This window comes from Halichoerus grypus, chromosome 8 (assembly GCF_964656455.1).
Source record: "Halichoerus grypus chromosome 8, mHalGry1.hap1.1, whole genome shotgun sequence".
Classification (NCBI taxonomy): Eukaryota; Metazoa; Chordata; class Mammalia; order Carnivora; family Phocidae; genus Halichoerus; species Halichoerus grypus.
In genome coordinates, this window is record NC_135719.1 from 83,875,929 (window position 1) to 83,902,533 (window position 26,605).

General features: G+C 31.3%; 1 protein-coding gene across 5 annotated transcripts in view; it reads right to left on the reverse strand.

The window, feature by feature from the left end:
• NOVA1 (NOVA alternative splicing regulator 1) overlaps positions 1 to 26,605 on the reverse strand; it is a 149,271-nt gene that overhangs the window by 17,111 nt on the left and 105,555 nt on the right. For 3 of the 5 annotated variants that reach the window (XM_036092881.2, XM_036092883.2, XM_078053522.1), the window contains 2 exons: positions 20,407 to 20,573; positions 9,930 to 10,001 (listed from right to left, as the gene is read on the reverse strand). In XM_036092881.2, the coding sequence (XP_035948774.1) occupies positions 9,930 to 10,001; positions 20,407 to 20,573 (239 nt within the window). The remainder of the gene's footprint in view (positions 1 to 9,929; positions 10,002 to 20,406; positions 20,574 to 26,605) is intronic. The other 2 variants (XM_036092882.2, XM_036092884.2) reach the window with 1 other exon arrangement.

Consider the following 26,605-nt stretch of genomic DNA (forward strand, 5'->3'; position numbering starts at 1 on the left):
AAATTGTACTAGTTAGTAAACTCTACTGTTCTCAATGCTAAACTGAACACCTACCCTTCAACTTCTGCACAAATCAAATATTTTTCTTTAATATTTTTTCAAATAAAGTGTGTTATCTCATGACAAAAGTTTTGATAAAGTTCGAGAGAAGAAACAGTGTTAATATAGTACACAATCATCATCATTTTAGTCAACTAATTTGCAGTTTTCATATAGTAAACAGCCTCAGAAAACATTTCTCTATTCTTTAAATATACATGTCCAATCTTGTGCTAGACCTATTAAATAAATACCTCCATAGGTAATTTTGATGTGAAGCTAGGAATGAGAACCTCTGATGGATTAATTAAGAAAGAATGAAGGAAAATATTACAAATATTACACAATTTAATTTGACATAACTTTAAAATATGAAACAGTTGTCATTTCCTTTGCTAGTTAATAAGTGCCTTCTCTAGGCCTGAAACTTTTCTCTTGTGACCCTTCTTGAAACTCCTCAATAAAGCATTCCACGACTATAAAAAGGAGGAGCCCAGTAGCTCAAATAAATATATAATGTCAAAGATGGTCCAATCTTCCTCTTGGGAAATTCTCTCTTTATACCACAACTGAAGCCATTATTTTCTCCATCTTGTTTTACATTCTCTTAGTTAACATTTTAAAAACAAAGTAGAGAGATAAACAGAAAAAGTTGATAATGTTCATATTCCTTGTCATCACCCTGATGATACATGAACACAAGATGTTTTTTGACTATTAAACATAGGGCCATATGTTTCTTACCAACTTCATATTCTTTAGATAATATATTATGAACACTATTCTAGGCCATTTTATGGGGCTCTAACTCATTATTTTTAATAGCTTCACCACATAATATTCTGCAATACTATAATTTATTCAGTCACTCTCCTGTTAAAGAGGTCAGGCTGTTTCCTAACTTTTGCCATTGCAAATAATATTGTGATATACACCCTTTGTCCCTATATTCCTGTGTATTGGTGCATTAAGTTTTACTGGATAGAGTCTCAAAAGCTGCAATTTTATAGCATTTCTTACATCAACATTGTATAAGAATGATTATTTTCTATATCTGTGCCAGCACTTTTATTTTTTTTTTTTAAGATTTTATTTATTTATTAGAGAGAGAGAGAGAAAGCACAAGCAGAGGGAGTGGCAGGCAGAGGGAGAAGCAGGCTCCCTGTTGAGCAAGGAGCCTGATGCGGGACTCAATCCCAGGACCCTGGGATTATGACCTGAGCCGAAGGCAGACGCTTAACGGACTGAGCCACCCAGGCGTCCCATGTGCTAGCACTTTTAAATTTATAAACACATATGCACACACATACACACATATTTTTGTGTTCCCAAAATATGTGTATTAGTAACACACATAGAATTTTATCTATTTGTTAAAAAAAAAGTATAATGTGATGTTGATTCATATTTCCCTGATGCCTAGTATGTTCATTGGATATCTCCATTTCTTTTTCCGTAAAGTGCTTTTTCATAAACTTGGCCTATTTTTCTCCTTTTTTTCCCCCTAAATAGGAGTTCTCTGTAGAGTTACTAATTCATTGTCATGTGTGCAACGTATATTTTTTCAAGGATACTGCCATTTTTGCTTATTAATGGTGTATTCTGCTATACCAAAAATATAAAGTATTTATATCCCAAATCTTAATCTATTCCTTTGTTTTGTGTTTTCTTCTTGCTTAAGAAAGTCATCCTCAACTTAATTTCACACACTATAATTTACAGTTTCAATCTTGAATGCATTGAGATTTATTTTTGCATATTGTACAGGGTGGAGGTCTAAATTTATTTTCTTTCAGGTGAGTAGTCAAGTGTACCAGCACCATTTATTAAATAAAACATCCTTTTCTAAAATGAATTAAAATGACACTTAAATATTACTCTGGACCAGGCAGCGTTCTAAACACTTTTCATGTATTCATTCATTTAAGAATCATGCAACCCTATGAGCTAGGCACTATTATTATTCACATTTTACACTGAGAAACACACATGGCAAAGTTAAGAATGTTTCCTCAAATCAGAAAATTAGGAAGTGGCAAAGATTTGATTTGAAGCCAGGAATAATGACTCCAGATCACAGTTCTCTTAACGCCTAAGTGATACTACCTTTCTTAATGTATAATAAAATAAAGTAAATTTTCATATATACTTGGATTTCTGAAATCTCTATTATGTTTCACTGACTATATCTGTTTGTGTTAGTACCACATTCCTTTTATTATGATAGCTTTATAGTAAATTTTAATACTGAGTGAAGTATGTCATCCCACAAAATATTATTTTTCTTGATATTCTTTTATTAATAGCCTTATGGTAATTCTTAGGCACTTATTTTTCATATGGTATTAAAATCACTTGCCTTTGTTTCTCTCTCAAAACCAAAAAAATTTGGAAGAAAATTAAAACTACAATACATTTGCGTTTTAATTTAAAAGTATTGATATTTCTATATTAAACTGTCTCTTCCAAAATTATTTTAAGTCTATTCATTAAGGAAGTGTTTTATGTACTTATCTGAAAATTGTACATTCCCTTGATAGGGATTCTACGCTTTTTTGGTTCAGTTTATTCTTGGGAAGTTTTGAAGATTTTGATATGTATATGACATTCACTAAGAAACTGCACTCAATATTAGCGATTTTTTAAATATTAGCATTTCATAAGGCTCTTCCTAGTAGTAAGCAAATTACATAAACTCTCATGTATATAATAAAATCAATACGTTCACTTAAAAAGGACATTTGGATTTCACTATTTTTCTAGAACTTTCTTAAATACACTTCTAAAGAATACTATCTTGACATCTCACACACATACACACACATGCTGAAGGAAATGAAAATTAATTTTGATATTTTGGTGGAGAATTATAATTCTTGAGACAAGAGATAAGAGCTTGACTGGCTTTCACACTGTGTTCTGAGTAAAACAGAAGTCTAATGAAGAAGGCTATATCCCTTTAACTTAACCTTTTTATTCAATACAGAAACACATAAATACAGAGAACAAACTGGTGTTGCCAGAAAGGAAGGGAGGAAAGATAGGTGAAATAGGTGAAGAGGATAAAGAGTTACAGACTTCCAGTTATAAAATAAATAAGTCACAGAGATGAAAAGTACAGCATAGGGAATAGGGTCAATAATATTATAATAACATTATGTGGTGACAGAAAGTAACTACACTTTTCATAGAATTGTTGAATCACCATGTTGCACACTTAAAACTAATTTAACATTGTATGTCAACCAAACTTAAGTAATAAGAATTTAAAAAAAAACCTTTATCCAGTTGGTTTATATTTTTAGAGAACTTATGTTCAAAATTTCATTTGAAGAGATTTTCAAAAATAAAGTTTTAAACATATAGGCTGTAAGCCTATTCTTCCTCCTAATACTAGTCATTCAACAAATATTTATTGAGAACCTATTATGTTCCAGATTACTACTTCTGATAGATGAGAGAATAAAACAAAGATCCTTGTAATCATGCAACTTACTTTCTAGGAAAGTGAGAGAGACGACACACAGTAAATATGACAATACACAAAGTATATGGTATTCTATGAGGTGATGGAAAAAAAAACACAGGAATACTGGGAGCAGGGGGAGGCCAGTTTGCAGTATTATATGGGGTAGTCAGGTAGGCCTTACAGAGAAGGTTTAATCTGAACTAAAACTTGAGGGCTATTAAGGTGTTAGTCCAGTAGATCTCGGAGATAAAATAATTTCATGCAGAAAGAAAAGCAAGAGCTAAATACTGAGGCGAGAGCATGCCTAATGCCTGCAATGAAAAGCAAGCAGGTCAATTTGGCTGGGGCGGAATGAGTAGGGAGGTGAGGTAGGAAATGAAGTGAAAGAGGTAATGTGGCGAGGGCCAGATCTTGCAAGTTAATGGGTGTCATTTTGGGGATTTTGGTTTTTACTGAGTGAAATGGGAAATGATTATAGGTATAGGCAAAGGAAAAAAAAATCTGACACATTTTAAAAGAAATACAGACTTTATGGAGAACAGACTTTTGGAGAGCAAGGGTAGAAAGGCAGGAAACCCTATATGGAAGCTGTTGCAATAATTCAGACTTGGACTAGGGTAGCAGTAGATGTAATGAGAAGTGATTAAGATTCTACATCCTTTAGTAAAGGTAGAGTCACTATTGTTTCTTATAGGAACTGGACTTGGAATACAAAAGAAAAGAGATGAGGGTGAATCCAAGATTTCTGTTCTGAGCAAGTGGATGTATGGTGCTGTCTTCTACTGAGATGGTAAAGGCTGATATAGATGGAACAGGTTTGGGGTAGTTTTTTGGATTGTTGAATTTGAGAGGTCTATTAGATATGCAAATGGAAACTGCTGCACAGGAAACTGAATATAGTCTATAGTTTCACTGTCAAATCTGGATTAGAGATAAGTATGAACCCAAGTTATGTGGAACCTGAATCATACAATTTTAAGGGATATCTTTGGGAAATACTTTCAAAATTATGAACATAAAATTAGGTACAGTGTCTTGTAGTAAGCTTGAGGTGAGAAATCTTAAGGCTTAAGCTTCATTGGTTCATAGTAAACCTGTCTCACACTAAAGACATAAATTTTGCAGACTGTCAGCATATGAAAGACATGGTATTAGATAAGGAGAAAGAAAAGTATAAATCCAGAAGTCATTTCAAGTATTAAGATGTGGAGCACTCCAAACATTAAGTGGGATGAGGGGAGGAACTAGCAAAGGATTTTGAGACAAAGCACATGGTATGATGCAGAAGAAAAATCATGAGTGTGCAGTATCCTGGACGCCAAGTAAAGAAGACATACCAAGGAAATGGAAGTGATAAATTATGACAAATACTGCTGATAGGCCAAGTAACATGTGCACTGAGAACAGACAACTGGAATTAGCAATGTGGTCATCACTGATGTCCTTGGCAAACACAGTGTTGGTGGAATGGTGGAGGAAAAAATCTTGCTGGAGTGGATTTAAGAAAGAATGGGAAGAGAGATATTAGAAAACAGTAGAGAAAATTTATGAATTTTGCTACAGAGGAGTATAAGGAGAGGGGTAATGTACTGTATAGTAACTAACATGACATAATAAAAAAATTACAATAAAATAAAAAACATCAAGCTAAGCACAACTAAGCAAATCACAAAAAAAAAAAAAAAAAAAAAAAAAGGAGAGGGGCATTAGTCGATGCCAGGAGTGGGATTGAAAGAAGTTTTGTTTTGTCTTTTAAGATGGGAGAAAAAACAGATATATGTATGCTGGTGGGGATGATTCCACAGAGACAAAAAACTTGAAAGATAAAGGAGAAAAAAGGAAGAACTGCTGAAGGGATGTCCTTGAGTAAAGGAAGAAGGATGAGATTTAATGTATAACTGAAATTACTGGCTTTAGGTAGGAGAAGGTAAGATAACAGAAGAAAATGTAGAATATGTGGGTAAAATACTGGCTCAGTGAAGTAGGAAGTAAGGTCATCAGTTGGGAGTGAGGAGGGAGTAAGAGATATTGGAAGGTTTGATATGGGAATTCTTAGATGGCCCCATGATCTCTGCCTCCTTGATGCTACTTTTTGTGCAATTCTCTCCATTTGAATGTGGGTGAAAACTGTGACTTGATTCTAATCAACAGAATGTGTCAAAAAGATGGAATGTCAGTACTGTGATTAAGTTATGTTGTATGGCAAAGGAGGTGAGAAGTCGCTCCTATGATTAGGTTCAATATATAAGACTCCATCTTGCTAGCACACACTGGAGAAAGATTCTCCTGCTGGCTTTGCAAGATGCAAAAAGCCATGGTGCAAAGTGCCCACTGGAGAGAGAGTCATACTGCCTGGAACTTGGGCAGCCTCTAGAATCTGAGGGTTGCCTCTTGCCAACAGACAGTTAAGAAGGCAGCACCCTCAGCCATACAACTGCAAGGAACTGAATGCTGCCATCAACCGGGATCCCCTTAGAAGGGGATTAGGCTCCAGTCAAGTTTCTAGATGAGAATGCACTCCATCCTATACTTTGATTGCAATTTTGTGAGACCAGGAACAGAGAACTTGGTGAGGCAGTGCCTGGATTCTTGACTATGGAAAGTGTAAGATAATAAATGGGTGCTGTTTGAACCACTGCGTAATTTGTTACACAGCAAAAGAAAACTAATACAGGGGTTGAAAGAAGAGAACTTATGAAATAGCCATCTAGAAAGTAAAAAAGTGAAAGGGCTTATGACTGGAAGAATTAAGGGTCCATTTGAGATCTACAGCCATGAATTTAAAGAAAGACCAGCTGAGTTTTACCTGTGTTTTCCTGTAACCACAGCAAGGGTGCTATATATGAATTACCTATTTTCATGTTTTATTATATTTTGGTATATAATTTCAAATTCATCAGTCAGTAAGTAAATGTCTATAAAGCACATATTTCTGCAATCATTATTTTTCCTTTTTCTCTTCATGAAATTTGAGAAGAATCCCAGGAGAGCTAAGAACCAGGAACCTAAAATTAAAGCTGGAATTTAATTTTTGGCACCATTGACTGATTAACAAAACCATTTTGTTGAATTTTGAAGTAACTGAAAAATTTAGTATCAATAACTTAGAACTGATGATCAAACCCAACTAATGGTTTTTTATTTTGTTTTTAAGGTTTTTGAAAACACATTGCTTAAAGAATCTAATTATATTTATTATATCTTTATATTTGCTTCATAGTTAAAATTCCACATGTAAGAAATTTCAAAGTTGCACCTTGCAATATGCGACACATGCAAAAAACAGTCCAAGTTGGAAAACTATTAGCCCTACTAACTTTTCTTTCTCATTAGGGAAATAACAGCAATTTGCTTTATCATTACACAACATACAACTTAGTACTCTCACTAGTGAAGAAAATAACTGTAGAGTAGTTTAAACTATCTAGAAAAAGAATAGAGAGACTTTGAGTACAGAAATATTTTGGAGTTAAAAAAGCAGCAAGCAACACTAGTATCTTAGAATTCTTAGAATTCTTCAGTTTCAAAAGCTCTATGCTATGCTATTTACCATCTTAAAGAATACTCTTTCTTTTTCATATCACTTGAAAGATACTTCAGAACAAAATAAATAAACAGAACCTAACACTTATGGTTAACATTACATTCTAGATACTGTACTGTTCAAGAACAATGAATTTATTTCATTCTTCAACCCTATGAGATGCTACTATTTGGATTTCATAAAAGGGAAAACTGAAACCCAATTTACTCAGCAAGTAAGTGCCAGAACAAGGATTTGATCACAGGCAATTTGGCACCAGTCTTGACTTATAACCACCATTCTGTAGGACGTCTCATATGATAGTCCTTCAATTTTCAGGGGGAAATTATTATAGACCAACAACACTGTAGATATAGTCTGCCTTTCTGACCTGTGGAAATAGTCTGGCCTGTAGAAACATGAGAGTAGAAAAAGTAAAATTTAGTATGTACTGAAACACGTAATCATTTTTAAAAGAATAGAACAAGTTTTTAATGTTGAAACTGCAATAAAACTTACTCCTTGGTGTATTTTCTGTGCTTTTTACTTTTGGGTTTTCTGAATATTAATAGTCCCTTAGTCCTTTTTATCACATTATTGTGATAATGTGACATCACTGTAACATAGATAAACTATTCTGGAAATAGAACTCAATCATAACTCATTTAGCTGTTATTGATGAAAATAACACAAACAGTTGTCTGGGCATATTTTATATTGGTTTATAAAAGTTCACAAGGAGAAAGTTTATAGTTTTAACAGCAGAGGATATCATATTAGCTGTAACACATGAAAATAATTCTCTTATAGGTTTAAAAGTTCATTTTAATTATGGAGATTTTAATATGATCATATTAGAACCCATTTTTCTATCTTGGTTACCCTTACAGATCTAAGCTAATATAGTGTGAATTTGAATTCATTGGGAAATACGGAGGGAATAAAATGATCACAAAATACTAATAACATAAGGATGGATGATGACTACAATTCCTTTAATAAACTTAAAAATCTTGTTTTGTTCTTCTTGTATATCTTGCCTCATGTTATCCAGGAGATATGCTTGTTTGTATAAAAACAGAAGAAACCAGAATATAAATAAAATATATTTAACAACTATACCTGAGTATAGTGGACAAAGTACAAAACCACAAAGATTTATTATTTCAAATATTAGAAAAAGAATTGGTAGAAGTGGATATAGTAACATATCTAGAGGGCAAAAATATTACCAGACTTCAACGTATAAACTAGCCTTTTTAAGAAATCATTTACTAAAAATTCGCATGTTCATATGAAATAAATAAAAGAAAATACAAATCTAACTTCAAAGACAAAATTACTGAGATAGTTTTTCTTTCCAGATCCAAGATTTTTTACATTGTTCGTTGAGAAAAATCATTAGTTTTGTTTTTATTGCTGCTGCACTCATTTGTCTTTTGTTTGGAAAGGAAAGAATGATAAAGTACAAGATAAATATTTAAAAAATAAAGTTAGTTGTTGTCCCAATAGTTTTCTATATCATGTGGCTAAAGTTCACTTAAGAGATAAGGTATATAGAGTAAAAATGTATAAACACTTTTTTTAACCTCATGCATTAATATTACAAGCTTTGTTCCCACTTTATGTCATACCATTTCCTTCAACGAGAGGTGCTGGGATTCATCACTAGAGATATATGTAGTATTTTAACCAAGTTATTGGGACTAAAATGTGAATATTACAGTTTTGTCTAAAGGGAATGCTACTGCATAAAATGAAAATCAAGCTCCTACTATAGAATAACATCGTACCCTATGTTAGTTTTGCTTCCAGTTATTATTTTAACATTTTTCCTGAGGTTGCAAAACTATTAGACTCAATAACTAAGCAAAATAATTCTGACAGCCTTATATTAGATTACATGGAAAAGGCACATTTAATATAGCTAGCAAATATAGTTCAAAGTTAATAATTTATTGGTCAACTATATGAAAAATATATTAAAAAGATAAGCTTTTGTTTAATAATTGAATAATACCATAAGGCCTTGTATTAGTGGAAAAGTAGAAATATTAAAGAAAATAACATCTCTCACCTAAATGAAGCTCAACTCAGACAAAATGAAAATGTGTTTAATCATTTTAATGAATATATTTTCAACATTTGTCAAGTACAGTATGGCTCTGTTTTACATAAGATATTTTAGATGAATTATTTAAATGTGCCAAAAATAACTACATTTGAAAAATGACCTACAAATATTCAGTACCAAAACAATCATCAAATCAAACTAATATATATCTAATTGCAAAGTCTGTCACTCCACTAAAGAAAATGGTCATATTAAATTAGAAGACTATACCATTTCCTAAGTTGTAAAACAGAAATAAAATTATCACAAACACCAATTTTCAGTTACTTTTAGATTGCTAGAAATGTTTTTCATTGAAAGTTGAAAATTGTTTACACAGTAAGGCATGTCTGAAATAAAAAACAAATGAAAATGCATTCACTTTTAAAGATATACCTTTGCTCAATAAGTCATATTTATACATTTTTTTACATCTATGATATTCTTAACTTATATACCAATAATCCTAGGAAGAACCAATAATGGAGATTATAAACAGTGACTCAATAAATAACACGCAGAGCTCCAGAAAGTCATAATTTTAAGGGAAAAAACCCAAATTCGAGGAGTCTACCATCTGAATATATTTTTGTTATCTAAAGTTAAAAAACTGCATATAAATATTCAGGAATAATCGATCTTTCTTTCTCAGGTTATTTGGAATCTGACCATGGTGCACATATGTGAATGAACGAATACATCCTTAACCCACCATTATCCTTCTCTCCAGTGTGCAGGCAATCACCCGTGAAAAGTATGGTGTAGATGACAGGATGATACTGTACCTGATTAGCTCTGGAGGTGGTCATGGGGTCAGATGGAGAGGACTTGGTGGTAGTTGGGGAAGATGGCAATGTCTGGGAACAAAGCAGTTCAGGAGCAAATCAACCTTTAAAAGCCTTAAACTGATCATTTAAATAAAACAAAATAAAATAAAATGTAATATAACGAGAACAAAATCCTAGGAACAAATTTTTCTCCTACTCATTCAAATTTAATGGAATTTAAGATCAACTAAGTAACTAATGCATGTAAATATGCATGCATAAGCATGTAAAAATAAATTCATGACTTGAAATCATGATGGTGACAGATACAAAATCCACATGAGCATTAAAGGCATCCTGACCATATTCATGAATAGTAGTCTCTTTTCTTTCCCTCTTGTTTGCTTGGGGGAAAAGAGATGTCAAACAAAAATTCAAGAAATTCAATGAGTAAGACTGAAAGAGTCCTTTTCCTATCAATGAATACAGTCGGGGATTGGAAGAAGTGGTGAAATGAAGTTTACTTTGGTATAAAAGCATCCACCTACTTAATATGTTGAACATCACCAACAAGTTGATTCCACATGAATTTAGGGATCCATACTTAAAAGCAACTAAATTTGCAGTTCTGAGTTCTTAAACCACATTATCTTCTAAAATATTAATTTTTAACAAATTTAGAGCCCGTCTGAAAATGTAAACATTAACCTCATATTAATAAACAAGTAACTAATAGCATTTTAACAAATTGCCATAATATTTTTATCATTTCTGTTGAAGACTAAAAATTTAATATAGATGTATTGTAGCATTATCAGCCTGTGTTGAATATAAGCACAAAAATATTAGGAATCATATTTATTGTTCACTTCATTCCGAAATGCTTCTACATACTATATATAAAATATGTTGTATGAGACCATAATATACTTGTTGAATAATCCATTAATATATTTTAAAAACTTCTCAAGTCTAATAGAATAATGTTGAAGTGTAAGATGTTAAACTTTTCTCTTTTTAAAAAAATATATTTTCACTTAGCAAATAGCATTGCTTAAGTAGCTCTCTCAATAGATAATATTTCCTAATAGGTGAAATGGGGTAGTTTTATAGTACAGACACAATTCTATGTGGACATTTTGTTTTATATTAATAAATATGCATCAAAATTACTCAGATATGAGCAAAAGCATAACTTTAAAGGTTCAGCAGTGTCAGGAAAAGCAGATAAAATTACTTCATAAAATCACATTTCTTCATTTGAGATTTCAAAAGTTCTGATTTGGGTGGAACAAAGCAGTTAAGCATAAAAGAAAGGATAGGAAATTCACAGGCTTCTACTTAACTTACTGTTCTCCAGTAACAAAGTAAGATTGGTTCTAACATCAAATCATGTTATAAATAGTCCACTCCTCAAGTGATTCCTGGTTCTTCTAAGTTAAAACCTAAAATACTTTGAGGAAAACTACACTTCATGTTGAGTTATACCAAGGTTTTTGTTAAATCATATTTAAAAAGGGGGCAGGAGCTACATTCAGCAGTAAAACCTCATAAAAGAAGAAACAAAATCTTCAAATCCTTTGTTTTCTGTTTTCACTCTTTGTAATAAATTCCGCCATTTCTCCAGAGAGACTTTCATTTTCAGTTATTAAAAATTGCTCTAATATTTTCTTTTCATGCAATTCTATGCTGGAACATATATTATTGACTTCAGGTTACTATATGATGAATAGTAAAGATTTTATTTTCCCACCTCTGGTTATGACTGTTATTACAGAGAATTCCTGGGAGTAGTTAACATACGTTTAAAAATCTGTTCTGTACTTATCTCAGATTATGAGGTTGCTGATGAACAGACATGAAATAAATATAGAGGTCATTTCTCCCCAAATAGGTTAGAATTTAAGTTCATTAACCTACAGAAGCACTAAGTATGTGTTGGGGTCTTGTATTTCCATCAGGGTAAAATCAACCTGAAGTACCATAGGTTCACAAGGACATCCACCTTGCCCTGGATATGAATTCTCAATAAGGTACTAAAACACTGCAAAGAATGATGTGGAAAAAGTAGTAATATCAAGTGGCTCAGAATTTGTAGTCACTTAGATTAATATTATCTTCTGTCAGTTTATTCAATCCCTTTCTTTTTGCTTGGCATATATATGAAATATTGGACATGTATTATTAGTAACTGATACAACTCATAGTTACATCATTGCCCTTAATAATTCTGATGCTATTTATTTCTCACAGAAACAAAAAACAATAACTTTAAACTTCAGGGAAAATATTAATGTGTTTAAATCATTAAAATTTGCTTATCAAATATCATAATCTGATAAGAAATTAAAGTTTAATATTTCAAATAAACTGGTGAAAATCATATAAATTTGAGCTTCAAGGGATAAGATTATCAAAATATCACAATAAATTGTTTCTAAACATATTTTCTTCATTTAAATTCCTAGAATAATGAGTACATAATGAAATAAACACATGATGAGTTTTGTAGCTATTATTCACATAGACAGTTTAAACACAAAATGTCTCCTCCCTTTACCAACTTAAGTTATAACAATAAAAAGATTCCAGAAAGTTTTCATTTTGGTTGATTTTGTAAAGTACTAGCTACAAAAAATTGTTCTAACAAATAGATAAATGTAAATATATTAAAATAATGCCTTTAATTAAAAATGTTTATTAATTAGATTAATGAAACAGCTTTGATAGTTTTCTTAACAACAGAAATAGAACCAAAGAATCCATAAGAAATATTTCAATGTACAATATAAGTGTATGATATGTTTGTTTCCCTATATTTTATAAACAAAACATTTACTTCTACTTACTACACAGATTTAAAATTTAGTGGTTTCAAGTTAAAAATCATTTAGTAAAATTTCTGTTACACATCATGAAGATGTAACTAACTGAATATCCATATAAGCAACAGTGTATTAAAATATTTATTTAAAAAACATGAACAAAGGACACTCTCCTCTAAAAATGCTTTCTTTACATTTATGAAATAGTGATTGTGAAGGACAGTCATTTTTTAAGCACAATTTTATCTTTCAAATGGAAAAGTATAATATGTTTTTATTTACACGAATTGACTAGCTGTTTAAGAATTCTGCTTTAAAGATTGAAGGCTGAATTACTTGTTGCAGAAAAATTTAAAGTATTTTACAATTTCAAAATAGTGGGTCCTTTGAAATAGTTTTAAAATATTCATGATTTAACAATAGACATTTAGTTAAAATGTAGATATAATTAGGCTTCTGGGAATAAGAACTAGAAAGTAATTACAAATTGTAAAATGCATTCTTGTTAACAAGTGACAGTTTTGCTGGACCAGAAAATATTACTATAAATAAACTCTAATATACACAGCTTATCTCCAAGCAAATCTACAGTAACAGACTGTCAAGAACCTCTGATATTTATAGATATAGTGAGAACAGCAGTAAACAACAAATCTCAATTGTAATTCAAAATCTATTACTAGCTGAGTAATATTACTCAAGTAATCACCTTCCCAAACCTGTGTTTTGAGTTCTGTTAAATAAATCTGTATAGTGCTCTATTAAAAAAGAAAAGATAAAATATGTGAATATGTAACTGTCATCTTTGGTTTTTCATTGTGACAAGTATCCTCCCCTTCTTCCAATGTCTGAACTACCTGGAACCCCTCAGCACTAATATAAACTCATGTTGTCCAATTTACACAGGTCTTTCAGAATTTATTCTTATTCCACAGCTTATTTTCCTCATAATTGCTGTCCTGTACCTTTATCCTTTTCTTCAATCCTTCAATGCCATGTGTTTTATCTACCTTTCAACTGATAGTCTTTATTACCTGAAAGAAATCATGATTTTTCAGAATGAACTTCCTTACTACAATTGACTACATTTGAACTTTTTCCATTTTCCAAACTACCTTTTTTTCTCCATCTTCTTATTCTTTTCATTATAGACAAAACTGTATACTCAGACCTCCCATCCTTCATTAAGTTAGGACCTTAACACCCTAAATATTAACTTTTTACCACTCCTGAGACATCTTGTACCCTCACAGTAATCTCATTTCTAATTTCTCTGCCATTTCAAGCTCCTTTTTATTCTTTAACACAAGCCATTCCCTCTTGAGTGGCAGGGGTTATGTGAGCCTCCCTTATCTAACTTGTATTTTACTCCTTTGTATACCCAAAATTCCAAATCAGCATTTCTACCTTTCATACAATTTTTTCTCTTTACCTAACTGGACTGTTAACTTTTAGGAAATAATATTAGTAGGAAATAATGACTTTGCTTTCACCATGTGATTAACACTAGCTTTTAAATCACCAATAATTTCCTATTTAAAAAAATTATTCTTGTATTTTTCTCTGGGTATTTGATCCTTTTTAGCAACTTTCCTTAAACTTTCCCTCCTTATTTTATCACAGGGAGTATTACTGATTTCCTTTTTATCTTTATGATTAATAAAGAGCACTTGCTAAGAACCAGATATAGTTCTACTCAGTTAATACAATATCCCTATGAAATAGATTATTATTACTAGTCCCATGTTATAGGTAAAGAAGTTGAGGTACAGAGAAGCAAAACAACTCACTCAAAGGTACATAGCTGGTCAAATAAAGAGCCAGGAATTGAACCTGGGCAGTCCTGCTCCAGATCCTATGCACTTAACTATACTATACTATAATGCCTATGACATACTTTTTCTGGTAACTGCTTCTTTATCTCATTTTTTGCTTTTTTTCTCTTCTCCTACTATGAAGATGGTAAGTGAAATTATTGCCTTGAAATTAATTAAGGATCTATATTTTCAGTTTTACATTCTCACCTGTACTTCTATAAAAGACTACTTCAAGAGAAAAGCATACTACTTACAACTTATTCAATCTGTCTGCAACACATAAAAATATTATCTCAAACAGGCACCTAACTAAAATTCACTTACTGCTTTCTAGGCTTCACCATTCTGCTTGGCTCAAAGCCATATATAATAATTTTTCATTCTTTTCTCACCATTTTGGAACTACAATAAATCAGTCTCAAAGCCTTACAGATTTTTCTTCGAAATATCTTTCAACTTCAGGTATTTGTCTCAATTTCACTACCAAAAGAGATTAGGTGTTTGTCATCTTCTTAAAATATTGCATAGTCTCTTAACTTTACCCTGACCCAAGACATTCTATTTTAAATGAGGTTCTCTTCTTGGATAAACTTATTCCAGACACTGAAAAGTCCCCGAAGAGAGACATCTATTGGATTTCGTTTTATCAGCATTGCTCAAAATTGGAGGCCATATAGCCCAGCGTTAAGATCAATTACCAGTTACATTTCCTTGGGTAAGTTACTCAATTCCTTTAAACATCAGCTTCCATAAGTATAACATGGATTCTGTACTCTTTCCCTGCTTCATAGGTTTTTGTGAAGATGGATAAAATGTGAGACTACATGTAAAGTGCATAGCACAACGGCTGGCACAGAAACAATAAACACCGTAGATAGCACTATTATAATATTACTCATCCTTCATTCTTGACCACCAAACCTTTATTTATTTAGCCTGACAAATCTTAACATTCCTTAGATTTGTGAGTGTTACATGAAAGAAGTTTAGAAAATATTATCTTACAAACCTTCAAACCTAAAGATCTGCATAGTAGATCACTCAGCTAATTGTCATAGTTCTCTTCTCCAACCAATAGTTGAACCTACAGGCAGCCTAAGAGTCGGTCTGGATTTTTATCACAGAAGGTAACAAAATGCAGAGGTGCCTCCTTTTGTTCTAACTTTCCAGAGAAATTAAAAGAGCTCTTTTGGGAAATATTAGGAAGTATCCATAGTCTACAGAATGCCCCTCGGCCAGACACCCAAGGCTCTTTATTATCTGGTCCCACCCTATCTATCTAACATTAATTTCCTCTAAACTCCAACCCAAATGTTCCATTTCTGTCACGAGAGTCTCCTTACTATTCAACCATTATATCTTTCTCCTCAAATCCATATTGTTTCACATGCCTAAAATAACTTTTTCTTTCTTCTCCTCTAATTAGGAAATTCCTATATAATCTTCAAGGCCCGGTTCAAATCTTCACCCATTTTATAAGACCAAATGTCACTCCTGCCTACATTTGTTTCACACGCCTCTGAACTTTTATAGTACATTGTTTATATTGTACTTTAGGTATATAATACGGTTTGACATTTTTATAAGTTATTTTAATCATTTATGATCTCTCCCAAACTAGTTTTAGAGAGCAAGGGCTATAATTTAATATATCCCGCAATTCAGGAAGAAGGAATTTAATAAATTCATGACAGAATGGATGAATAGTGAACACATTACGTGCTATTTTTGCCAATTTTTCATGACAGAAGTAAAATTATTTGACGAAGTTAAGATTTCTTATATCTTCATTTGATTTTTTTAAATATAAGAGAATGCTCTAAATGCCTATAGCTGCTTTGCTCTTAATGTGGATTTTCTTAAAAATACATTTGAGCCAAAAGGGAAAAAAACTGCTGAAAATCTGTAACAGACAAAAGAAGTTAACAAATGCTAACTATATTACTGATTTGCGGTTCCTACCTTGTTTTAGGGTTTATTGTATTGATTCATTATGTACAGACAACTATATTTAGAGAAGGATTTGAGGGACTTAAAAGAAGAAAAGTTTCAATAATCCTAGGAGGGGAAAAAAGTATCATGCTCAAAATACAAAAAGGTGGAAATGGGTAAATGTGTATTAAATAATCTGGGCTAAAGACATGCTCCAGAAATGAGTTCAGAACTTCTACAAACAGGGTTTAAATTATTTGAAGATCACTGAATGTCTCTGTTATTTGTGTGTCCTGAAGATAAGAAATAGTATGTTCTATGCTATAATTAATGTTTAACTTTGGTTTATTGGCTCTTGCTGTATATCAGTTTCTTAGTATACTGACTTGTAAAATAAGCACAGTGATATTAGCTACTTAATAATAATAATAATAATTATAATTATAATTATAATAACCTTAATAATCCTAATAAGGTTATAGAACAGAGACTACAATATTTTGATTATTCAATACCTGTTATTATTACTATTATCATTTGAATATATAAAGTATTGGAATCCCTCTATTAGCAAATAAATATTTTTAAAATAAAACAATAACAACAAAAAACATTTGAGAGGGAACAACATCTAATATCTGAAGTTGGATGTAAGGCTGTTATGCTAGATTTCATCATTCCACTATATGAAAGACCTGCAAGACCAGTTTGCACTATTTTCCTAAGAAACTATATTTGTTTGAGCACTCATTCACTCAATAAGGGTAGGTTTCATTTGGGCAGAATATTCTGGTTCATGCAATTTATTCAGTTACCAACGGTATTAGATTACATAATTCAGAATATAATATTCTGTTAGAGGTCCATAACATATGGTTTGAAATTATAACTTTTAAAGCAATTTTTATTTGTTTAGAACTAACTTTGATTTCCTATTTTAAGTCCAAGTTACATACAAATTATACATTTTTAGGAGGCAAGACCTTAAAATTATCAATCATAACAATAGACATGCAGTAATAAACATTAAGAAAATCTATAATTTCATATTCAACATGAATTCATTTCTACGCAGAAGTTATATTTTCTAGCTCTCTCATTTTTTAAAATCCTAATTTTATTCTTTGTACAATTTAACTAAAAGAAAATTCTAAAAAGATGTTTTAAAGAAATTGTTTTTAAAATTAACTTCAGGACTAAATAAAGCCCAAAGCAGAGATTAATGTTATCAGTTAAAGGAAAGACCACCTTTAAAAGAAATCTTACTGTGATTCTATGTATTATAATCTACAACATATATAAATATCATATGAAATGTTTTTATATATTCTAGAGCAGTTTATTTTGGACATATTATTTGATAATGGATAACCAGCATTTTCAGAAATAAAATTGTGGTCATTTAAATTTATATGCTTTACTTACTATTTGGAGAATAACCCAACAAAAAATCTTACATTGTTAAAATAGAAAACTTAGAACATAAAAAACTCTGTTGATCAATAATATGTTGGAAATATTTTTGATCTTTTTTCCAGATTTTTCAAGTAAAATTTTCAATTTTTACATTTACAACGAAAGGGTTTAAGGATTAAATATATTGTCCTACTGGATTTAGTGTACCTGTCTGATAATTTTTTAAAATGATACTCTAATTGCATACATTATTGATTACATGAAAATATTAAAATCAACAATAATTTTAATTCCATCAATATCTACAAGGCTTACAAATGAATGCAAATACACAAAAGTCAATCAATCACTATTTTTTTAACACTTATCTTGAATTTAAATAACATTATCTGAACAAGGCAAGTAAAAATAAACCAAACATTTTCAAATTCTGGTTTTCATCATCAATCTATAATGGTACTAGATCTATTGTAGCCTTCAAATTTCATATTGCATAGAGAAAATCAAAATTTTAACAATGATTCATATTCCATTATTTGATGGTACTACCTATTATTATAAAAATAATAAATAATAATTCATATCATTGTCCTAAATATACCACCAATGATATCATACTACTCAAACTACATTGTATATTTTACTTTTTAAAAAATCAAGATGTTCACTCTTATCTCTAAATTTTTGAAGGTTTCTCACAGAAGTTATAAAAGAAAAGAGAGAAGTAATAGGCTGGAGGAAGGCAGAAAGTCAATAAATCCTACACTTTAGGGCCAATTCTGTAAGTTCTTAGCCCTGGGTGATTTTAACCCAGAAGTCTTTAACTAAACTCATAGTTTTAATTTTTTTTTTTTTTTTTTTTTTAAGATTCTATTTATTTATTTGACAGAGAGACACAGCGAGAGAGGAAACACAAGCAGGGGGAGTGGGAGAGGGAGAAGCAGGCTTCCCGCCAAGCAGGGAGCCCGATGCGGGGCTCGATCCCAGGACCCTGGGACCATGACCTGAGCCGAAGGCAGACGCTTAACAACTGAGCCACCCAGGCGCCCCTAAACTCATAGTTTTAGAATCTGACCACCTCTAGAGTCCTGGGGTCAGTTTTAAAAATATTTCTTGTATTCACTTAGCATAGATAAACTAAACATTTCAAAACTATAAATGGCTGTGAAGAATAAAAAAATCTATTGATGTTTAGAGCTGTAAATTATTTACATTCTGCCATGCATAAATTAAAATATACTTCCTTAAAAAGTTGTGAAGGGTATACAAATTGAACCATTTGACAGTGACAAAGAGTATAAAATGGAAAGATTTTATATGGAATAACAGCTACCTGATGCAAACATGGAAAAAAATTTTTAATGGTAATTAATAGAAAATTGAATGTTAGCCTGTAATTTGAAAATATATTACCTAATTATTAATTCCTATGTTTGCATATGATTAGCAGGCTTATTTTTATCTATATATTGGTAAAATTATAATATATTCATAACACTGTTTAGTATAAAATTTTTTCTCAATTCAGAAACATGAAATTAATAAGATTTTGAGCTACATTTCAAATTTATTACAATGAATATAAAATTCTGTAAATTAAATATTCTGTGAATTAATGAAGAATAATACATTTCTTTTGAAGCATAGTCTACTGATAATATGATCACAAATGAAGTAGCTAATTATAAAAGGGCAAATGCAGAAACAATAATCATAATCATAAGGTATCAAAAAATTTTGAGAATTTAAGAGTTTATGGGGAAGAATTCACCTAATTTAACATTAAAGAATGTCATTTTTCTCCTACATCATGTCAGCCATTATTCAACCTTAAAAACTCACATTTTTATCAAGTAAAATTTTTGTTACAGAAAAATCTCACACATTAAAAATGAACATTGGCCCTTCATGACATATATATAAATACTACATGTTATACAGAACATAAGAGCTGTTTTGTAACAAAGGACTATTTGCTAGGTACAAAAATCTACTTATACATATTTGTTTATAAAAAAATGTTGAGTATAACAGATTAACAAAACAGGAGTTTATATGCATAATAACTATACTAAAGACTACAAATATCATTAAAATATGGTATTTGAAATTTTGAGGATATAGTTTCATTTCAATTTGTATACTTTATTTAAAAATTGAATGTAATTTTAAATAGATTAAATTCCTATAAACCAATCATATTTGTGCCTATAAATTTTTTAAAAGGCAATCACAAAAGAAATGAGCCACATAACTGCTCCTCAGTGTAACACGTTTTAGTGTTAGTCATTTTTTAATGAGATATTCAATCAATCAATAAATCAACTGATCAATCTAAGGAAGAGACTCTGATAGTCTTTAAGTAAATAAAATGACAACTTTGTTATGTATTAAGCATGCTTAGGAAAAGAAAAACTTTATATGCTAAGATGTTAAAGCTTCTTTTATAAGGAATTCATACTATGCTGTGGATATTTCTCTTTGATTTCCCAACTAAACACTCACTTGTTTGATGCGATCTGGATTAACGGTGGTCTGGGGTTGTAGAATGCTGACTGGTTCTGTCTTGGCCACATTTTGGGGCATTTCTCGAATTTTTTCTGCAATGAATCCATGAACTGCATTCAGTGCTTCAACTGTTCCCTGGATCAAGCATACTCGTTCAGTAGTACCTGTGGATAAAAGATTAATTTTCAGAAAACTTTCCTTCTTATTTTATATTTTTTTTCAAAAAAGCTACGAAATAGGATGATATAGTAAGGCCAATAAAATAATGTAAGATGTAGAACTCTTAATTAATTAGAAATGTTCATTTGAACCAAACAGAGTGAATGCATACATAAATGTTCCTTTCTACCATTTTTTAACCCATTCTTTTCTAATTGTCTCAAAAAGGGCCTTGGGTTTTCCAGTAGAGCCAGAGATCTTAAGAAGTTCTGAGCATATCATTCATTCATTTGACATAAAAAATACTTGCTGAGCACTTATAAAAGGACTTAGGGTTAAAAACTGGTAATACATAGATGAAGATCGATGGACCCAGCTTTCGGAGAGGATATCTTATGGGTGAAAAACTAAACTAACATCAGGCCAGACAATTATACAATTGTATGAAATGAAAAATAATGGACGTACCTATATGGATGGCACACATGGATGATCTAGAGTGAAGAGAGCATTTAAATTGGTGGGTAGAGGAGGTCTTGGAAAGTTTATATAGTAGGTAAATTTCTTCATTTCTACCACCCTCTATTCACTTTCCCAGTTCTTCTTTTATTTTATTTTATTTTTTTTTAAAGATTTTATTTTTTATTTATTTGAGAGAGAGAGAATGAGAGACAGAGAGCATGAGAGGGGTTAGGGTCAGAGGGAGAAGCAGACCCCCTGCCGAGCAGGGAGCCCGATGCGGGACTCGATCCAGGGACTCCAGGATCATGACCTGAGCTGAAGGCAGTCGCTTAACCAACTGAGCCACCCAGGCGCCCCCCAGTTCTTCTTTTAATCATAGCAACAACACTACCTGATATTTTATATTTGTTAATTTTTAACTTTGTCACTAGAATGCAAGCTGTCAAAGGATAGTAAATTAGCTTGTTTTGTTTTGTGCTGTAGTTTCCCCAAAGGCTTTAACAGTCCCTGGTACATAACAGGTGCACAATAAATATTTATTAGATAAATGAGTCAACACCGTCTTTATTATGTAATTTTAAAAATAAGACAGAATATCAGAGTTAAGAACAAAATTTTAAAAAGCTTATGGGGTGCCTGGGTGATTCAGTTAAGCATCTGACTCGATTTTGGCTCAGGTCATGACCTCAGGGTCGTTAAATCAAGTCCCGTGTCAGGCTCCATGCTCAGCGTGGAGTCTGCGTGTCCCTCTCCCTCTCTCTCTCAAATAAATAAATAAATAAATAAAATCTTAAAAAATAGTTTATGAAATTTGAAATTTATGGATAATTGATACAGATTAATTAATAGTGTTCATTTCACATCTAGTAAATAAAATGTAGATATATGTGAGACATGACTAAAATGAAATTGGTTGGGTCTAATACACAGGTCCTATAACTCATTTTATACACTCTAGATAAACTTTAAGGCAAAAAAAAAAAAAAGATTAGTTTTCAGACTATTCTGAGCCTCATTACAGCAGCTTGATATTAAATTCAACATCCCAACATAACACATAAACTTACTTCTCAGAAGTATTTCTTTACTAAACAGTTATCAAAAAAAATCAAAAGAATGATTATTTTTAAATTTATAAAATATTTGTTTTTTAATTAATATGAAAACTCCCAAATATTTAACACATTTCTTTTTGGTATTACAGTTTAAAAATTCTAAGCTACTCTATAAAACATTTTTAAAGTACATTTGGAAGGAAAAATTTGCGAAGCTACAAACATTAAAAAGATCATAAGGAGTTTATATTGCTTTAAGGATTAACTGCCTCAATAAACTATTTTTCTAGTAGTTTAGAATTTTTAAAAGAACAGTAAAAGATTATCATTCTTACTTCTACAAAAAAGACTTAAATCACAAGAATTTAAAGATTAATATTATATGGATACACCTAAATTCAATCTTCATATTTTAAACAATGAAGATTCAAGTCAATGAAAAACTAAGTTTCTTAAGTTGTACAAAATATTTCAGTAGAGAGCAAGTATGTCTTTCATCTGTAAAGATGAAGAGAATCTGAAAAATATCATGCGAGTTTGAAGGTTTAATATTTCCTGTTTCTCCTAATCAGCTTTTCTTCATCCTTGTCTACCTTGATGTATCTCTGTGGTTCTTGGGTAAAACGATCTAGTTTATAGGGATACTCTGCGGAAGTCTTTACAAGGTTGTATTAATTGTCCAATAAATGACAAGAAAGTATAATAATAATTGATCAATGTAGCTCATGCAATATGTTCTCATCTAAGTCAGGAAACAAAATAAAACAGATCAGATTACATTCCTGCTTTTGGAGACAAACACAGAGTGCTCTTTTGGGGATGCCAAAACAGGAAATCAGCTCAACCTCAATAGGGATTGTGAAACAACAACAACAACATGGCACTAAGTAACTGAAGAGATTATATAATCCATGTTGCTTTTAAAATTCTAATTTAATTCAGTACATATCATGTCAGACAAAGTAACCCCAACAGAGTGACAACACTCTTTAGAGTAAATAGACCAACAGGTAGTAAATGGAAATCACTGAGCCATAAAGAAATATGATTGTCTAAAACTGAATTTCATAAGCATATAGGAGATAATTTGGAGATAGTTTATAGGTTCAAACTTGCAGTATGTATTCTTTGAGAATTAAATTATATCACTATCATTAGACCTACTACTACAAAAAAAAAAAAAAAGGGAAAAAAGGAGATTGTACATCCACCAATGGGAACTGCTGCAATCCTCAGAAGAGATGATGTCAAATTCTTCTACTGAACTCTAATGGCCTTTTCCCTCAGATAACACAAAACTATAATTTTTAGGAGAAAGTCACAAAGAGAGAAGACTGTCAGGTATATGACCAAACTGTGTAACAAAAATGCACCTATAAATCATAAAAGTTGCTGTTTTTGTCATTTTAAAGGCTTTTAGGCTCCATTAGTGTCTAAACTAAACTGCCAGTTATTTATCATTTTATTTGTTTAGCAGTAGCATTTACTTCTCTTTGAAACAGACTAGCAACAAAAGCTGAAAAACAATTACATAAAAGTATATGCCCACATTTTTTATAATGTAAAGATACAGATGTATAAGACACATTAATTTAAAAATGCACTTTTGAGGAAGAAATTAGAAAAACTCTAACAAGTAGGGTCAATGTCAAATATAGAAAGTGAAACTTAAAATGGCTTCAGTTTTGATTTCACATACAATATCAAATATTGAAAATGCATGCTTCTAAAATTAGGTACAATTATCAAACAGATTCTATAGCAAAATTCTGATAGAAATTTAATAAAATATATTCACTCTGTGCTACTCTAACCTTGAATAAGTAAGTCACTTAGACTGTTCCTGCTCCTACCTGAGGTATTCTAATCACTTATGCAGTGGACTCTATTCCTTCTTATCTACCAAGTTTGCCATTTCTCCATGTATTGGAGTTCTTTCTTACATCATAATTTTTCCTTTTATATTAGATCATCTCCATCAGCAGAAATATGTTATAATTTATTCAATTTTTAAAGACCCCCCCCTTTATGGCAGAACTAAAAAATTACCCTTTGGCAAAGTAAATGAAATAACTGATTTAGGCAAAGATCATCAAATCATAAGACGAAAAGTTAATGAATAATTTTCAATGGAAACATGAGGCAGTCACCAATTGACTTCACTGATCACCATTAGCATAAGTAAGAATACGAAAGTGAACCATGTGCCTCTTGATGTGATGAAATATGACACACAGCACACTGATTATGAAGTATGTTTCCCAAAGTAGATGAAGCTAAATCTAATCAAACATTTACACTACATTATAGTTTGAAATAATATTGAAAACAGAAAAATAAATGAAATGACACCATGAGGAAGCCAAGATACAAATCAAGAATGTAAAACAGTCTACAGGTCAATTGATCTAGCTTCATCAATAAAAGAAGGACCATTCTCTATCAAATGTAAATTAGAATTTGACTGGATCTAGAATCAAAAAACTTTTTTATTTTAAATAATTGTAGCAGTATGATAAGAACTAGGTATTAGTATCAAGGAATTACTGTTAATTTTAACAGGTGTGATTATGGCATCAGGTTGCGTAAAAAACTATTTTTTCCTTTTTTTTTAGCTGCATACTGAAATATATACAGCTAAAATGACTGGGATTCACTTCAAAATATTTCTGCAGCAACAACAAAAATGAGTAAATAAAATAAGTCAACAAAAATCTTGATATTGCTGATATATGTGAAGGGCATAAGGGGGTACACTGTACTATTCTTTTATTGTATGTTTGGAATTTTTAAGATATAAGAATAACATCTCAAAAGCTTCCTTGGCCTCATACCCCTCTCTCCAGTTACAGCTCAATTTCCTTATCCCTCAAAATTCCTTGAATGAGTTTTATATATCTATCTATAGATATATTCTCTTTCTACTTCTTCACCACTTCCTTTTTTCTTGAATCTACTCTAATATGGCTTTCATTCCTCACCCCATGCAAACCATTCATAACAGCTGTACCTGGGTAAATCCAATCTTCATGTCTTTATGTTGTTTGACCCATCAGCAGCATTTGACACAGTTGACCATTTGGTTCTAAAAACATTTCACTTAGCTCTCAGGATATCACACACTCCTGGTCCTCATTTCATTCAATTCATTCATTCATTTGACAAAAATCTATTAAGTCCCTACTTAAGGTTAGGTACTATACTAGAAGCTGAGTGACCAGACAAATCTTCCTTTTTTCATGGGAGTTCATATTCTAGTTCATGTAGATACTATACATAAAACAAATAAAATATATAGAGAGAATACAAAATGAATTCATGCTATGGAGAAAATTTGAGAACAATAACAACATGAGCAAAGATAAAAATTAAAGTAAAATATGAAAGGGACCTTGTGTGTATGTTCACTACTGTATCCTCAAGTATCTAGAATAGTGCCTGGTATACTGTGGATGTTTAAGAAGTATTTTCTGAATAAATGAAAAAGTGACTCTAAACGTTCTTATCTGTAGATTGAAAACATATGTGATTGATTTTAGGAACTATTTATTCATAAAATGTCTATCAAACCAGTTACCTTCTTTGGGTTTATAAGATCAGTCAATGTGTATAAAACAGATATATCTGGGGAAATAATTTCAAACAATATAGTAATTTATAAATTATCATATCCATTAGAATGAATCTAGTCTAGAATAATGGGCATATACTAATGATTTGATCCACATATTTCCAATTGTCAACTATAATGAAAATTAGTGAACATTTTGTTTGGGTGTAAGAAAATCTATTAGTTTATACTCTTATGGAGAATATAACCTAGTATATTATGATAAGAATGCAAATATATAATTCTTTAGGAAATAACAGTATCAATCTAAAGTAAGGGATCTGGTTGGATGAATGACAGTGAAACATCTCAAAATGAAAAATCAATATAAAATAAAGTAGAATATTAGTAATTTTAGGATAGCCTATTGACAATGATTTTGGCCTTGAAAAGGACTGAGAAAGTGAAAGTGCCAATTAACTTTGCAATAGGCAAAAACTGAGATTTAGAACAAAACATGACATATTTTGATAATTTTTACAGTAAGATAACAGCTTCTTATTAGCACTGAGAAATTACTTATTCTGGGCAGCATATATTCTGAATAAAGATTCATTTTTTTCAATATAACATTAGTTTCTACCATTTTAAGAAGTATCTCCCGGGCGCCTGGGTGGCTCAGTTGGTTAAGCGACTGCCTTCGGCTCAGGTCATGATCCTGGAGTCCCTGGATCGAGTCCCGCATCGGGCTCCCTGCTCGGCAGGGAGTCTGCTTCTCCCTCTCCTGCTCCCCCCCTCATGCTCTCTCTCTCATTCTCTCTCTCTCAAATAAATAAATAAATAAATCTTTAAAAAAAAAAAAAAGAAGTATCTCCCAATTTATTATATATTTTCAAATATATTTAACATTTCCATAATAACTTGGACTCAACTATATAGTTCTGGGCAGTAATAAAGTGGCAATCCCAAG